This window comes from Prunus avium, chromosome 6 (genome assembly GCF_965620075.1).
Source record: "Prunus avium chromosome 6, drPruAviu1.hap1.1, whole genome shotgun sequence".
NCBI classification, from domain to species: Eukaryota; Viridiplantae; Streptophyta; class Magnoliopsida; order Rosales; family Rosaceae; genus Prunus; species Prunus avium.
The window spans coordinates 39,148,551-39,164,594 of record NC_142289.1 but is presented as its reverse complement, the minus strand read 5'-3'; the positions used below and the strand labels follow the sequence as shown (position 1 = coordinate 39,164,594).

Here is a 16,044-nt window from a genome sequence, read left to right as displayed (position 1 = left end):
ATCCAAAGAGTAAGAATTGTTAGAGCTTTAAGTTTCCAGTTCACAGATCCAGGACATCTCACTTCATGACTGCTTTTTCTTTTCAAGATCACCCATAAGCCCAAATATACTCACCACAGAGACTTGTTGCAATTATTTTCCCATAATTCTACAACCTGACTGGCCATGGACTCCTGATACTGTATTAATGATCTCGTATCCCATCACTAAAGTGTCAAGAGAGAAAAAAGTTCTCAAAATAATTTTGAACATAGTACAGTGAATTTGCATATGCATAACACCTTTAGATAAATAATGATACCAGGACACTATCGTACGCAAAAATATGAGTACTGAATGCAGTATCACAATATTTAATATCAAGTACAACAACTAACAAAATCAAGGATGATAAGAACCTGGATATTGTTTATCAGGATCTGGGGATCGTTCACAGATTCCATAGCTTGTGTAATTTTCTTTTCATCTGCAGGACTAAGGGACTCAATACTACTAGGCTTAAGAACTTCAGTGAGGCAATCCCACAGTTTAGGAAGCTTATCAAATAATGAAGCACCAAACTTCTCACAGAGATGCCTCAACGCAAGTTCAGATCCTCGTCTGCTAATAAAGCCCTCAACCTTTGACCGGTCTTCACTACCAGCCAGCACATGAGCCTTTGATTTCTGCTTAACAGTATTTCTCCCAAAGGAGAGAAGATCTTGATCATCAATAATATCTATGGAACAGATGACTGTAGCTTGGGGAGTTTCACTAGGATCCAAGCATGTCAAATTACATATATTCTTAATTAACTTATCATTTGGGCTAGGCCTACGTGATATACAATGAGATATAAGCTCTGCAAGTGCCTCAGCTGCCTTCTCTTGCAGTATTTCCTCCTTCCAAAGGAATTTAAGATATATTAGATTAAATGAGCATATTAATAATTTAGAAAGCATTATATCTAGGAGATTACCTGTTCTCTTTTGATGGCAGCCATCAAAGGCAAAATAATGGGATTTAGTCGTGCAGGAAGCTCTGACATCCAAACAACCGAAGCAGCAACAAGGGAAGACACAGTAACATGCAGATTGCTCTGCAAATTGTTCCATAAAGTAACAGTGAACAAAATGTCACCTCTAAAATATAATTTAAGAATTTGGGAAAATCTATAATAAAAAAAAACCTTCAATAAAGATGAAAATAGGTCAAATACTGTTCCAAGAATTCTCTATAAATACAGATGAATATTTTTGCATTGCATAGCATATCAAGCACTTAAAACAGCACATCAAACAATCTTCAATTATCCCAGACATACCTGAACACATTTTAAATATCCTGAAGTTGTCAGAAGTTGTTGTTTTGCTGACTCTATGCCATCAACAACGTGCCTTTCCACAGAATCATTCCCCGCAACATCATTACATAACATTGGAAGTTTCGATGCAAAATTAATTGCACTGTCCACGCTCAAGCTTTCCAAGTTAATTTTACTAGTAGACAAAAAACTCTGAAACATACCAGACGATTGAATAGCTTTTAACAACTGACTAGCCTCACAACGCATCTTACAATAAGTTCTTGAAAGCTCGGCATAAGGAAGGAGTGAATCTTTTGTAGGGAAGGCAGGATCAGAGCATGCTAACAAATCCAACATCCCGTTTTTCAGATGGTGTGGAAAACCTGGCATAACCCCAACATTTTCAAACATACCCACACTTTTAATCTCTTTGAACCAAGAAATAAGAACCATAGCTGCTACCTGATAGAATATGAAGACTGATTAGATTTAAGTTAAACTTTACCAAGAGAGAAGGGGAGGATGGTGGAAAGTTGCAGTTAAAATCAAATGGTACCTGCCGCTGGACACCAGATAAAGAGGTAAGGGCATTAGTCAGTGGATCAATTGCATACTGCATTGAGCCTTCTTGCAATCTAGACGCGAAGACTCCCAATGCTGCTGCTGTAACCACTCGGGTATGAGTTACAGACAACTCGACATCTGCACCAACAACTATCTGAACATTATTGGTTGAAGCATCTCCAGCTTTTTCCTCTGGAATTGACGCCTTTGCAGACTCCAACCCAATGTTTCTACAAGACTCATTTTCTAGCTTCACAGCTCTCATTTTAGCAGCTGCTTTAAAATGACTCTTTCGAGGGAGAGCAACAGGCCAAAACATTTTTGTAGAATCTAATGCTGACCCATACGAAGTAGTTGCAAGTTCTATCCAAGAGGACATATAAGACCTTGCAGCAATTTCCAAGTCCCCTACTGGACACTGGTATAATCAAAGAAGAGAGAGAGAGAGAGAGAGAGAGAGAGAGAGAGAGAGAGAAGAGAAACAGTGAGACCAGGCGTAATATTTGACAAATAAGCATCAGTCAAATGCTATCAAAAGCATGAGAATAAAGTGATTTTTTATGTGCCCAAAAGCAAGAAACGCCAAGCAAGAGCTAGGGCTCAAGAGAAATAAGCTAAGACTGAAGCAGGTACAAGAACTTATCCATCACCTTTTTAACAAATATCAGAGGCATGTAGTTGTATTTTATTGTGGTGTAAGATAACAATTTTTCAAGGTTTTCGTTTTTCTTACCAGGTCGACCCCGAAGCCATAGTGTCTCAAAAAAATTTATTAATTTGTTTTCTATGATATTAGCAACTAGTTTTAAAGAATATAAAATTACTGCACAGTTCAGGAATTATGATCAGATTGAAATAAGTTGCACCATTATTAACATTCTATAGGTTTACCAGGAAGCTATAACAATAATAATTATCCCTAGATTCCCAGCTACAAAAGGAACGTGAGCAGCAGAAGAATAAGCATCTACTTCGGGAAGAAATCGAAAAATCTCTTGGGAATCCTACAATATCCATTTGTGCTTTTTTCTTTGGGTTCTCCTTCTGGAAATCCCAGCTATTCTTAGCATGACATTGAGGAATCTCGTTGATATATTACTCAAGCTTTAAAATCAGGTTGGTTGAAAATCCTCCCAGAAGTAACGATTTACTGATAAGAAGAGGTTGCATATCTATCTCTAATTTTAAAAGACCATATGAATAAGATGCACTCATTACACTTCGAACTTCTACCACTGAATTTCACCTTCTCAGACTTCCAAAGAACTTAGGAACACATTTAAACACATTCGATGAGAATCCATATCTTTGGCCAACACAAAATTCAAAACATTGATAGTTCTTACGACCTTTCTGAATGTCTGGTCAACCTATGGATAGTTATTATGAATTTACATTCATAGTTTAGTTCGTGAAATTTTTATTTATTGAAGAAAAAAATTTAAAATAATAAGAATAGATCTGTACAGGGGGAGGACGAAACAATACAGAGAACTAAAAGATAATAACACAGAAGTATCCTAACCAAAATTAACAGTGTTAATAAGAATAAATCTGTATAAAGGGGGTAAATGCTTTCCGTCTTAGTAATTAAACCCGTTAAAATGATGCTAGTGACAGAGATACATCAAGTGTATGGATGCAAGGTGTCTCTATAACATATATGTGAGTGAAACACAGACACTATGTGAGAGAAAATTACATTTTCTTATCCTTTGAACCTTTGGAGACAGAAAAACACAACAAGAAGCAGATAAATAAAGAATAAAAAAGCAAAAAATGAAAGCTCTTAATTATCACTAAATAAATAACCTGAACAAGGAGCCTCCAAACTCTCTCTGAACGTTTCAAAATTTCATCATTTGATTCAAGCAGCAAATTCTGGAAAACAATCCTTAGGGTATCGCCCAAAATAAAAGAAGGCCAAAATGAAGTACTTGATTGCTCAGAGATGCTCCTTTTGTATCCTGCTTCAAGCAGTCGCTCCTGCAAATGAAAATATTAGAGAGAATTAACTGTAAGTATACATACTACAAACACTAAAAAACAAACATATACTTACACATGCACAAACATATACTTATACACGCAAGTGCAAACACATACTTACCCCCACACACGCACGTGAATATATCTATAAGCATGCTTATGTACATCTGAACCATGATCAATTGCCCATTTTATAAAAGTCGCCCACAAATTAGTGCACATAAAATAATTACTGTCTTTAACACAGTAAAATCAAGATATAACAAAAAATAGGTGGTAATGGTGAAAACACATACTTGTGGGGGGGCAACTGGAATGCAACTGGTATTCCTATTGATGTTAATGTTAACCATGTCCATGACTTGGGTATCAGTCTGAAACTAAAGTGAGTCACATTATGGTTAATGCATCCAATCAGCTAGATAAAATCAGCTTCACATTATTTGTAAGGGCTGTGTTGTTGTCCAGTGAACAACAACTAATGGTCACAATGTTGTGTGGACACCAGGAAATCTGGTTTCTTTAATAGTGTTAACACTTGCAAGGCCAATAGGGGTACCCTTTCTAAAGAGTGGTGGGTGAAACTGGCTTGGTTTATACATTGCCTCATAAGCATGCTTTCATAACTTTGCTGGCAACCAACACAGGATTAGCAGATTTTCCATTCCAGGCTTTTTGATTTGCTGATCTAAATGGTAACCTAGATTCATCCTTTAATTTTACTTTTGTATAGGAAACAAAAATCATTGTATTGACAAAAGACATACTTCAAAGTCATTAATATTCCTTTAAAAAATACAAATGGTAGGCAATTATACAAACACCACAAAGAGAGCCAAGAGTAGCTTACCAAAGTGAGGATAGCTGAATAACGGACAGATGTGATACTATGCCTCATAAAGGGCCACAACCGTGGTGCCAATGTAGATAACATAAAAGGATTATCCTGCAAACTTATACCTTCTCCAGTATCATCAATGCTACCCAGTTCATTTAAATCAAACTCAAGGTTCTCTTTCAAAGTCAATGCCTCAAAAATCTTAGGAATCATCTCTTCTTGGGAATATATTTCAGCCAACAGATTCATTACACTGCAAAAAGAAACATCCATGATTTATCTACAGACTTTGATGCATATACAAACAAGAAAGGACACACTACATTCCAGTCATACTCCCCCCAAATCAAGACGAATTACACCAATATATCTTCTTTTTTACATCAAACAAACTTTTATCTATATCATACCATATAATTTAATGCATTGATTAGTACATAAGCATTCCACCTGCAACCAATACCAATACAAAGCAGCCAATAGAAAGTAGCCTTAGAGTAAAGAAACAAGTAGCATACAACCAGCATCACTCTAAACATATATAATCACAATGTCTAAGCGTTCACGAAGATATCGAAGGAGAAACAAGGAGCTACAACCAGCATCACTCTAAACATATATAATCACAATATCTCTAAAGCGACTTCACCAAGATATTGAAGGAGAAGCTAAGAACCTAATTTCTTTTTTATTAGGAAACGAAAATGCATTAAGAAGATAGGAAAACTACAACACAATGGGCAAGATGTCCACATGAACAAAGAAACTACAGAATTCTAAAAATGACACTAACAACCTGAAAAGACAACAGAGAACCAGAAAAGAAACAAAAAACAATAATAAACAGCTGCATTACAATTTGCAAAAATTGTAGAGAAAGAAATATCCTTAAACCAAGAAGAGATTGAAGCCCAAAGAGATGCCCAAAAGCAAACCCTCTCCCACAAATTATGCATCTCCTCACCCCTCATTGTCAAATGTATTCCCCTACCCCAAAATTACCCAAAAAATAGCCATCACTGAACATCTTCCAGAACCATGCCATTCTTCCTTCAATCAAGAACCTTATGCCTCTTGCCAAATAAACCCACACACTCAGCTGGGATAACCCAAAACATATTGGCCTCCCTGAACAGCTGTAATCAGAGAGAGAGCAATCGCGCATTGCAGGAATGAATGGTTCACACTCTGCTTCATCTCTGCCACAGCATGACATTAAGGAAGAAGCAAGCAGAAGGTCTCCTCCTCTAAACCATATCACAAGTATCAACCTTCCCAGAAGCTAAGAACCTAATCCTATATCACAGTAAATCCACTTCCTCTTCCATGTCCCACGAATTAGCAACCAAGTGAAAAATATGTACCTATTTGGCATTCCAAACTTAAAATCAAATTAAACAGCACGGATGCAAGCATTTCGTTCAGACGTGTATCTGCTACTCGTGAATGACACAATGCATAACATTAATATGCGCAACAATGCAGCAACACCATGTAAAATAGCTGAACAACTAATTCGAAAACATATGTATTTAGGTTATATATTCCTCAAAAAAATTGAAAATAACCCCCAGGTTTGCTGAAGTGACAGTGCAGTTATTTTCTTTTCTTGTTTATTTCTCTGTGTAACACATATATTAGCTTATTGCACTCATTACCTTAAAAAGATTGATGCTGCAATCAATAGCAAAAGAGACTGACAAGAAGTAACGAGTCTCACATATCAACTAGCAAATAAAAATACCTGCTAGTGGATGGACTTAAATCATCCAAATCAAGTAATATATCCCAAAGCAGCATCACTATAGAATGCAAAGTTTGACCATTTAAAGCAACAATAGCAGCTGCTGTAGGTATTAAGGCATCTGCAGCTACTGCTCGAACATCATCATCGGGGTCCTCCAGGCCAGCTTTACATGCAGGCAGGATCCGGTCAAGCAAGTTATGAAGCATCTCCTGGTGCCATGAAAAGAAACATGGAAACAATAAAATGTAACCGACGAAAATCGTAGTCATGCAAGAAGCAACCAGCAAAACAAAGAGAGAAAGATTGATCACAAGTAGTGTAAGACACGCATAGCTCATTAGCTGTTATACGTCCATTAATGATCCTCCTACAATCAAGGACGAAAATATCGGACCATACACCGATATATCAGCCAATATGTAGGATTTTCAAAGTGTCGACGCCGATACTGGGGGGTAAACCCATTTCTTCCCCCATGTCAACGATATTTCCCAATATTTTACACTAGTACCGACATTTCCTGATATCAGCAAAAAAAACCCAAAAAATTTCATGATTTTTGAAAGTAATAGATGGAAGAAAATGCAAATTCAAACCAAAAAAAAAATCTCTAGTTAAGTCAAATACAAACCAAATTAAACCTGGGTACATGACTTGGTACGACTATTATATGGATGTAGATGGTTGTTCCTCATCATTGGACCTCATAGTAGATCTTCATTTATCAACTATGCAATTATGCATAAATTATCCATCTTGTTCAATAATTTGGGGGAGAGCGTGAATCATTTTCTTATCTTGCTCTTTTCTTTCATCTTCAAGGAAATGGGAAGAAAGCCAAGGTTTTATGGGGTTGTATCGTATTGGCGGTCATCTGGGTGGTTTGGCTGGAACTAAATAGATTGATATTTTAGGACCATACTTGTCGCGAAATGGAGAAGCTATGGGAGAAAGTTTGATTGTGCTCCTCACTATGGGCTTCGACTTCTACATACTTTATAGATATGTCCTTTAGGAATATTTGGCTGGATTGGAATGCAGCCATCCACTAGCTTTCCAGTCAAAGTTTGTTTTAAGTTTTGTTCTTTTGCTATAAGTTTTTCATTTTCTTGGTCTAACTTCTATTTCGCTGTTTAGACTTCTTTTGTGGCCATCTTGGCCACCTTGTTTTTTTATCGTCTTTTTGCAATAAAATTCTGTTTCCTTTTCAAATAAAACACGAAACTATGAAATTTTATTACACAAAAGAAGCTGCACAGCACCGTAGATAAGCAATCCACCATGAGAATATAAGAGAAAACAATAACTCATGTTACAACTAGTTTAACAAACCAAAATGACGCAGGAGCATCTACAAAGCTCTCTAAGATTACTTAGCCCCGTCAGTCAATTGGGCTAGGGTTCTATTTACTTTAAATTATTAGTTACTTCTTTTGTTTTCCTATTCTTACTAGGATTTGGTTTAATTTCCTGTTCAGGTTTTTAATTTCCTATGTCAATTAGGTTTTCTGTATTCTAGTATAAATAGGCTAGCTAGAGACTCTTGTATGGAGTTTTTGTTGATGAATATAATTTCAGACTTTAGTCTACAGAGTTTCTATTGGAATTTTGCCCTAGAACTCAATTATCTTCGTTCCAACTTCAATTCTACTGCTTTATCCTTCTATTCTCTGTATTTTGGGTATGTTTGGGTCGCTGGACAGCAGCTTATAGCCGCTGCCCTGCATCACAAAACAATTCAAGACACTACAGCTTTCCAGTCTAAACAATGTCAGAAATAAAAGTGTTCCTAAAATCAGGAGAAACAGATGCCCAAAGTGCCACCCAATACTTGACCTTCTCCCGCACCTCCTCCACTTCCATCCCCCTAACATCTTTAAAAATCCTTTGGTTTCTTTCCAACCAAATAACCCAAATAATAGTCATCACCATACAGCCCCATAATACTTTAGCCTTCTTTCCACCACCCAATACTTTAAATTTCCCACCCAGCAAAGAAAAGCAGTCTTTTAGTGCAAGTGCCACCCAACTAACATTAATCTCATTAAATAAAGAACATTTACAGCTAAACCGGCAGGATAAGAAGACATAATCCAGTCTCCCCTTCACTCTTGCACAAAATACACCAATGCGGGCACAAAAAAGATCATGGTGTTATTTATTTAAGGCTTATTTACAGCAGTGCCCCCTGAAACTATGGTCAAATCTCACTTTGCCCTGAAAGTCCAAGTGACCCACTTTACCCCCTTGACCCAAGTTTGTTGTATCACTTTGCCCCCTACCGTTAACTCCATCCAAAAGTCTGTTAATGTGGCGTGGGTATTTAAGCTATTTCGTATATGTGGGTTATTTACCCACCTAGGTGATGTGGCAAAGTGGACCCGACCTCCAGTATGGACCAAAAAAACAAATAAAAACAATTGTACAATACAAAATTTAAAAACATTAACAAACAAAAAAAAACCTACCTAGATCCAAGATGGGGCTTGGCAAGCAAAGGATAATTGTTGGTATCTGACGGAATCCCTTGTCCACCAAATGGGGTTTAATTGTTGTAGCTGGGAAAGCTTTTGTGCACTAACTGGTATTTAGTTTGTGTTTACTTTCTCAGTATTTTATTTCTTTTGAGATCTTTCGATCTTGGCTCTATAAGGCTCCTTTTGTCCCCTTTTGTTGGGCTTAATGAAGCATCCTTTTTACTTAAAAAACCAAGAAGATCCAACTCTCCCCAACAACAATGCCGCAGTCGCAAAATACAGAGCTCTAGAGTCACCAATTTTCAAAATCAGCAGAAGAAGCCACCACAAGAGGCTGAAATGTCTGTTCCATTGTGCCTCAAATCTGAAGAACCAGAAAGTTTGAAGCTTCATATGGAAGTTGTGGAGTATTATTAATCTCCAAGTCCAAATCCAAGGTCAACAGAGAAGGAAAAGAGTAGGAGGAGGAGGAGGAGCAAGAGAAGTGTGCAGCAGCAGCAAAGACATGTGAAGGGGGTGATCTTCTGGGTCTTGGTCGTCCTCTAATTGGATGATTGAGGGAAATTGTGCGTATAATCAGAGGTTTGGATGCTGGAGGTGGGGTCCACTTTGCCACATCACCCAAATTGGTGGCAAATAACTCATGTGTACTAAATGACTAAAATACCCCTGCCACGTCATCAACTTTAACAAACTTTTGGATGTAGTTAACAGTAAGGGGCAAAATGGAACGGCAAGCTTGGGTCAAAGAGGTAAAGTGGGTCACTTGGACTCTCAGGGGGCAAAGTGAGACGACCATAGTTTCAAGGGGCACTACAATAAATACGACTTTATTTAATCATATTAAGGTTTGGATGGTGAAAAACAGGCTAGAGTAAAATGAGATTGCATGGTGATGTGTACTATTTGGGCTATTTTCTCATAAAGAAACAAGCGGATCTTTAAAGATACTAGGGAGATGGAAGTGGAGGGGGTGTAGGAGACGGTCAAGTATTGGGCAGCACTTTAGGCTTCTATCTATCCTGCTTAAAATTTAGATTGGAAAGCTGTGGTGTCTTGAATAATTTTGTAGTGTTAAATTAGATGTAGCTTGTTGAATTATTGTTCTTGTTTCATCTACCCAGGTGGATTACTGGTCAAAAATATATATATTAGTATTTTTTTAAATATAAAAAATATAAAAAATTTGAAGAGAAAATAAAGAAGTAAAAAACAAAATGAACAAGGAGTCAATCGGAATCAAAGACCTAAAGATACAACCCTAAAAACACCCAAACTCCCATGAAGGAACAGATTACTTGGTCTAAAATGGCTGACAAGTCCAAACGGGTTAAACTAAAAGGAACACCCTTAAAGTCCTTGAGAAGGAAGCCCAAAGAGAAGCCAGAAATCTACCCTTCAAGTTCCTTGAATTCTATCTTTCCTTAAAAACCACCCAAATTACTGCTAAGATAACATCGTTCCTTGAAGGAAGCAGCTCTCTTCTTAGCTCTCCTACCGAGAAAGAACTCGGACAGAAAAGAGTAGATCCTTGGAACCACCCAACCCAATATTAGTTCAGCCTTTTTTCGACCACCGAATACTTTAAACCTAAAATATATGGGGTGGTATGATGATACAGATTATTTGGGTCTTTCTACTGCAGCCATGTCCAGCCTGAAACATGAAACTTGTCTACATTTCATAAGTACATGAAAGTACAAAAACTATATTCCTACTAATGACAAGCAAGGATTGAAATATCGGCCGATATATTGATATTTTCAACTGTCGACACCGATACTAGGGGGTAAGGCCATATCTTCCCCTGTATCGACGATATATCCCCGATAAGTGCGATATCCCCGATATTTTGCCGATATCCCCGATATTTCCCGATACCCATAACAGAACCCAAAAAAAATTCATAATTTTTTAAGGCAATTGAAGCAAATTAGAACCCAAAAATAGCTAATCCTTGCCCAGAACCCTATAATTTATTAATATGAAGAATCTATGTACAGTCCACTGCCCACATACCTCCAATCCATATGAAGAGGACATGGCGATCTGTTTTGGATCTATGAGCATAGGAACTAGACCTAGTACTAACTCAAATGAATCTTATAATAGCTATAGTTATGTCATGTCTGATTATAGTGGAACTAGTTATGGAGCTCAAGATTATGAAACAGATTATGGGTCTACTAGTTTGGTTAATCCTAACTATCCCATATATGGGAGGACATTAGGGAGCTCAAGAGAGACGTATGTGCACCATGTTCAAACATGGCTTACAAAGTTGTTCCTCATTGTTTCAACCTCATAGGAGCTCTTCATTTATGTAGATGGACACTTATCTAAATTGTAATCCAATGTTTAAACAAACTATGGATTTATGCATGGCTTATTCATTCTAATCAACATTTTATTTTCAAACTTTTCATTAACGCGCATTACATACCACTTATATTTCATCATATGTATATCTTATGATTAGTAAATTTTGAGTTTTATTTGTTCAATACATTCATTGATAATGTAAATAACATCTATGAAAGTTTACACCAAAATTATGTGTTTCAATGCCTATATCTATTATTTTTGTTGATTTTTTTCCCGATACCCAAAACAATAACGATATATCCCCCGAAATATCCGTAAATTGGAGGCCAGAAATTATCTGCACGGCCGATATTTTAATCCTTGATGACAAAGCATCGACAAGTTTGAAGAAAAGAAATGTCCAAGCATCCAAGTATCACTTAATACCTCAACTTTTAAATACCAGAAGTTCACAGAGCCCCACAAAAACTACAAATACGAGGAAAAGAAAGAATAGCTCAGGTTGAAGGATCAACCAAAACATGCATTCTTTTTCAATATGATGTCCAAAAAACGCATGATATTCTAGCAGAACCCGAATTATCTCAAAATACTACAAAGAGAAACAAATGCTTACCCGCCGCACAGCAACAAGATACTTAATACCCAATAGGCTTCCATGACGAATCTCCCATTCTGGTCTACACTGAACAAATAGGAATATCAGAAGCATAAAAACAACAACATTGATAATAATAACCAAGAACAACAAGTATACAGGCCTAAAAGCATGGCAATGGCATTGCAGGACATTTACCTGCATCTTCAGCAAGATATTCAATGTTTCATGAACTAATGCGGGATGCATGTATTTGAACACAACACCCAATGCTTGTGCACAGGTTTCACGTACTGGGGCAACTACCTGATCAGAGACATAATCTCCAAAACTGCAATTATACATAATCGCAAGTAATTTATGTTATTATGCAAGAATACATAGATCTTCATGCTAACAGCCACATGATTTAGAATTAAACAAATGAATTATGCCCAAGTTAATTTTCAAAGAAAAAATGCATGCTTGATAAAAACCATACCGGTCTAGCGACAATACACACAAGAAACGAATTGCACAATCTTGAAGAAATTCGCAATTTTTAAGCCATGAATGCCTAGCCAGTTTAACCAAGTTCAACATATCACTATTTTCAGTGAGGCTTTTCAGCACATCCAATTTCTGAAAGGATCCCTTATTGTCTGAGTGACCCTTTAGCTCAGTTGTCTCGGCTGGTTGCTCATGTGGATGCGGCATAGCATTGAGAAAACACTTGGGATCAACCTTAACAGAGGTCACATGAAGTTGACCATTCACCTGCCCAGAAGGCGACCTACACCCGCCATCTTCTGTCTGCATACTAATATCAAAATCCCCATCCTTGCTGGCAGAAACCACTGTATCTATAAATGGTGATGAAACATTTTCAAATTTCGGCTTTTTCAGTTTCGGTCCAGATTCATCAATTGGAACTTGCATATTCAAATCAATATCTCTCTCTCTCTTCATTGTATATGATTTGTATTTATTTTCTAACTCTGTGAAGATTGCACTGTCCAGGTTCAAGTCAGGCATAAATACTCCAGCAGAAGCACCTTGATGCGTTAAAATTTCTCTCAAAGCCATCACACTACCATGGCGTACCTCCCAAACTTGGAAAAAATAAAATAAAAACAAAACTGTAAGACATAGTTTCAATTGAAGCAATCATAATAGCATATCAAAAAAATTATGTATAAAAGAAATAGCACACCCACTTCAAGGTTACACTGTCCACCCTTAACAGGAAGAATAAAAATAACAGAAGCCAACCTGGATCGAACATATCTAGGATTAGTTGCTCAACAAAACTATGAAAAGGCCACCGCCCGTCTCCATTGTGTTCAAAGTTCTCTTCATCATGATCGAAATCCACAAATTCCTGCTAAACTAATCAACATTACAATGCAGAAACTTATACCCCAACGCAGGAGGAGGACAAAGGTAAAGAAAATAACCAAAGTAATTCTGCAACTGAACAACAATGATTAGGAAATTTAGAATATTACAAGATGCGAAACCTCTATAACAATAGCAAATGTATAACTGAATAAATCCCTATCATTATCAACCAGATGTGTATGGTAGTTTAGTATCAAATCCCAAACCAGTGTACCAATATCCTGCTAGTAGTAGCATGAAAATCCACAAGTTATAACATTTTAAGATATGAAACGAAATTATTTATCCATAGTATATAAGTATGTCATTTAAATTATTTATCTATAGTAAAACAATTAAAAATTTGGTTATCTTTCCTTCTTTTCTTTGACCCTATAACCATCCCCGGCATGATCCTATCTCCCCTAAACAAGTAAGGTTTAGTTCTAAATCAAAAAAATAAAATGATAATTCAAGCTTACTTCAAATTCATATTACTTATATTTTTATTAAGAAAAAACATCTAAAATGAACCCCAAAAAAAAAATCCCGCAAACAATGGTTTCTCTTCATGTATTTCACATTAATGTAATTCGTTACTTGAGAAAATAAAAAAATTAAAACCGCAAAAAATTAAGTTCTAATCAAGAGTTGGTACATGTTTTCACATTAAGAGTTGATGTTTTATTACCTGATGTTCATTTTAGAAGTAATTTATGACTTGATGTTTTCACATTAAGTTCTTTCAGTCAAGACTGGATTCCACTTTCATAATTAACTCTTGATTAGAACTTTCAATTTTTTTACTGAAATTAAAACATATACCAACTACCATAAATTTGAAATATTTCTTTCTATTTTATGAACAAGCCTGAGCTTCAGAAAGAGCAACCTTATCATCAAAATCACATGCAAAATTTATCCAACAATAACCGCTTTTCCCTCAATTGCCCTACACTCAAAGCTTCCTCCCAGGAACGTTTTTTAATACTCTCTTACAAAATAAATACCACTGAGCAGAACAATACGATAACAAAGATTACATCAGAAGCTTCAAAACATTTTATTACTACCAAGTGAGATGCCTCCATATGCAATAGCTTACGAATTTGACATACAACATTTGAATCAGCTAGCGCCAAAAATATTGATCAATTGGCAATCTAGTACCTTATTAGTCCCAAATGAGTCAGGACATGAGCCCTTCGGTGTTATATTTTGAGCACATGACACCTCCATATCCCCATCCTCAGACCAACCCTTTGACTGGTCTTTTGAATTGATTTTTGCTTTTCGTTTTAAAAGATTCAATTCCCTTGGACTTGGTCTTTTCGATAATACACTAGGTACCATATTTGCAACCAACTGATGGATATTATGTGATGTATAAACTCTTGGATTAATCCCATTCCCATGCGAGCTGTGCAAAATAAGGTCTTCATCTTTTATCATATCATTCACATCCATGAACTGCTCACATATATCCAGACCTGTACAAGACACAGTGAGATTTCTATTAAAACCTTGCGATCGAAATGCAATTCAAGACAGCATAATCAACAGTAAAATGTACACACTAACTACATTCCGAATATATAAAAAAATACACACACTAACTACATAATTCGGTATTTCAATAAGCTCTTCCACCCTTGCTCCAGCATGGCATGGATTAGTAAAATAGTGATCTAACATATCAGATTTTTGGCTTCAGGCACTTGTATGAGTAAATAGGGATATTTCTGTTTCTACTATTCTATTAAACTGGAAGGCTGCCGTACGCTAGCTGTTTTTTAGTCTAGTATTTATTTGGGATTTGGAGTGAGATAGAGTAGGCTAGCAATGTATCTTTGGGTGGACATCTTGTCCACGGTCTTGCGCACTCTTTCAAATTCAATATGCTCTAAAAGACAAAAGGACCCTATGCTTGTTTCTCTCCAAATTAGTGTATCTTGTGAATACTGATGGACATCTCGTTCAACCCACTTGTATAATTTAATTATTAAAGAAATGTGCTCCTTATTTAAAAAAATTGAATTTTGTAACACCTCTCTACTTTGTAAAACACCACACCCTTTTTTTATAACAAACAACAATTCTATTTTTTTTTAAACCACGTATACAATTGGTGAACAAGAAATCCACCAAACATGCAACCAGAAACTTAAACTAAGACACCACTCTACCACAATAAACTTGAAATAAATATCTCTACGATACTGCTGCTTTCCAATCCAAATAGATAAAATAAAGGGAAAACTCCGTAAACTCTGATGAAGTAGATGCCCACAAGGAAGGCCAAAACTGAATCCAATCCCATAAGTAACACACAATTTATCAAAATAAACAAAAAGAAAAACTATAAACATGGACTAGCAGTCCATCAGACACCTAAAACAACAATCCATATGCCATAACCCAGTAAGCACTCATTTCAAAACTCCCTTCCCCTGCCCCCCAAATCAAGAACAATTACGCTAAACGAAATGTTCTTGAAATTTTTAGACAGGGAGGACCAAAGAGAAGCAACTATCAAGAAGTCTTAACTCTATCCCAAATTGTTCCCACACAACACTTCCAACGTTTCACTAAATATAAGTTGCACTGGGAATACAAAACACCAGATCAGACAAGCATGTCCAATCAAATGGTAGTCAAATTTATTCTCAAAATTGGAAATTTAAAGGCTTTCGAAGAACAGATTTCTCAGTTGGACAGTGTCTAGATTTTGGTTTTCACATTCAATCGCTACAGAATAAACTGGTTCAGACAACCAATCAGATTACTAGTATCAGTAGATTGAATTTCAATAATAATCTTTTCCCTCTCTCCAACAACCACATGTTGCATGTATGCTTGGAG

General features: G+C 36.4%; 1 protein-coding gene across 2 annotated transcripts in view; it reads right to left on the bottom strand.

Annotated features, from left to right (window-relative positions):
• The window catches only part of RGD3 (ROOT GROWTH DEFECTIVE 3), a 29,960-nt gene that overhangs the window by 8,102 nt on the left and 5,814 nt on the right, over positions 1-16,044 (bottom strand). For both annotated transcript variants that reach the window (XM_021961059.2, XM_021961061.2), the window contains exons 7-18: positions 14,353-14,672; positions 13,075-13,183; positions 12,305-12,914; positions 12,022-12,154; positions 11,842-11,910; positions 6,421-6,632; positions 4,689-4,929; positions 3,662-3,835; positions 1,842-2,267; positions 1,304-1,747; positions 959-1,078; positions 399-881 (exon numbers count right to left, since the gene is read on the bottom strand). In XM_021961059.2, the coding sequence (XP_021816751.1) occupies positions 399-881; positions 959-1,078; positions 1,304-1,747; positions 1,842-2,267; positions 3,662-3,835; positions 4,689-4,929; positions 6,421-6,632; positions 11,842-11,910; positions 12,022-12,154; positions 12,305-12,914; positions 13,075-13,183; positions 14,353-14,672 (3,341 nt within the window). The remainder of the gene's footprint in view (positions 1-398; positions 882-958; positions 1,079-1,303; positions 1,748-1,841; positions 2,268-3,661; positions 3,836-4,688; positions 4,930-6,420; positions 6,633-11,841; positions 11,911-12,021; positions 12,155-12,304; positions 12,915-13,074; positions 13,184-14,352; positions 14,673-16,044) is intronic.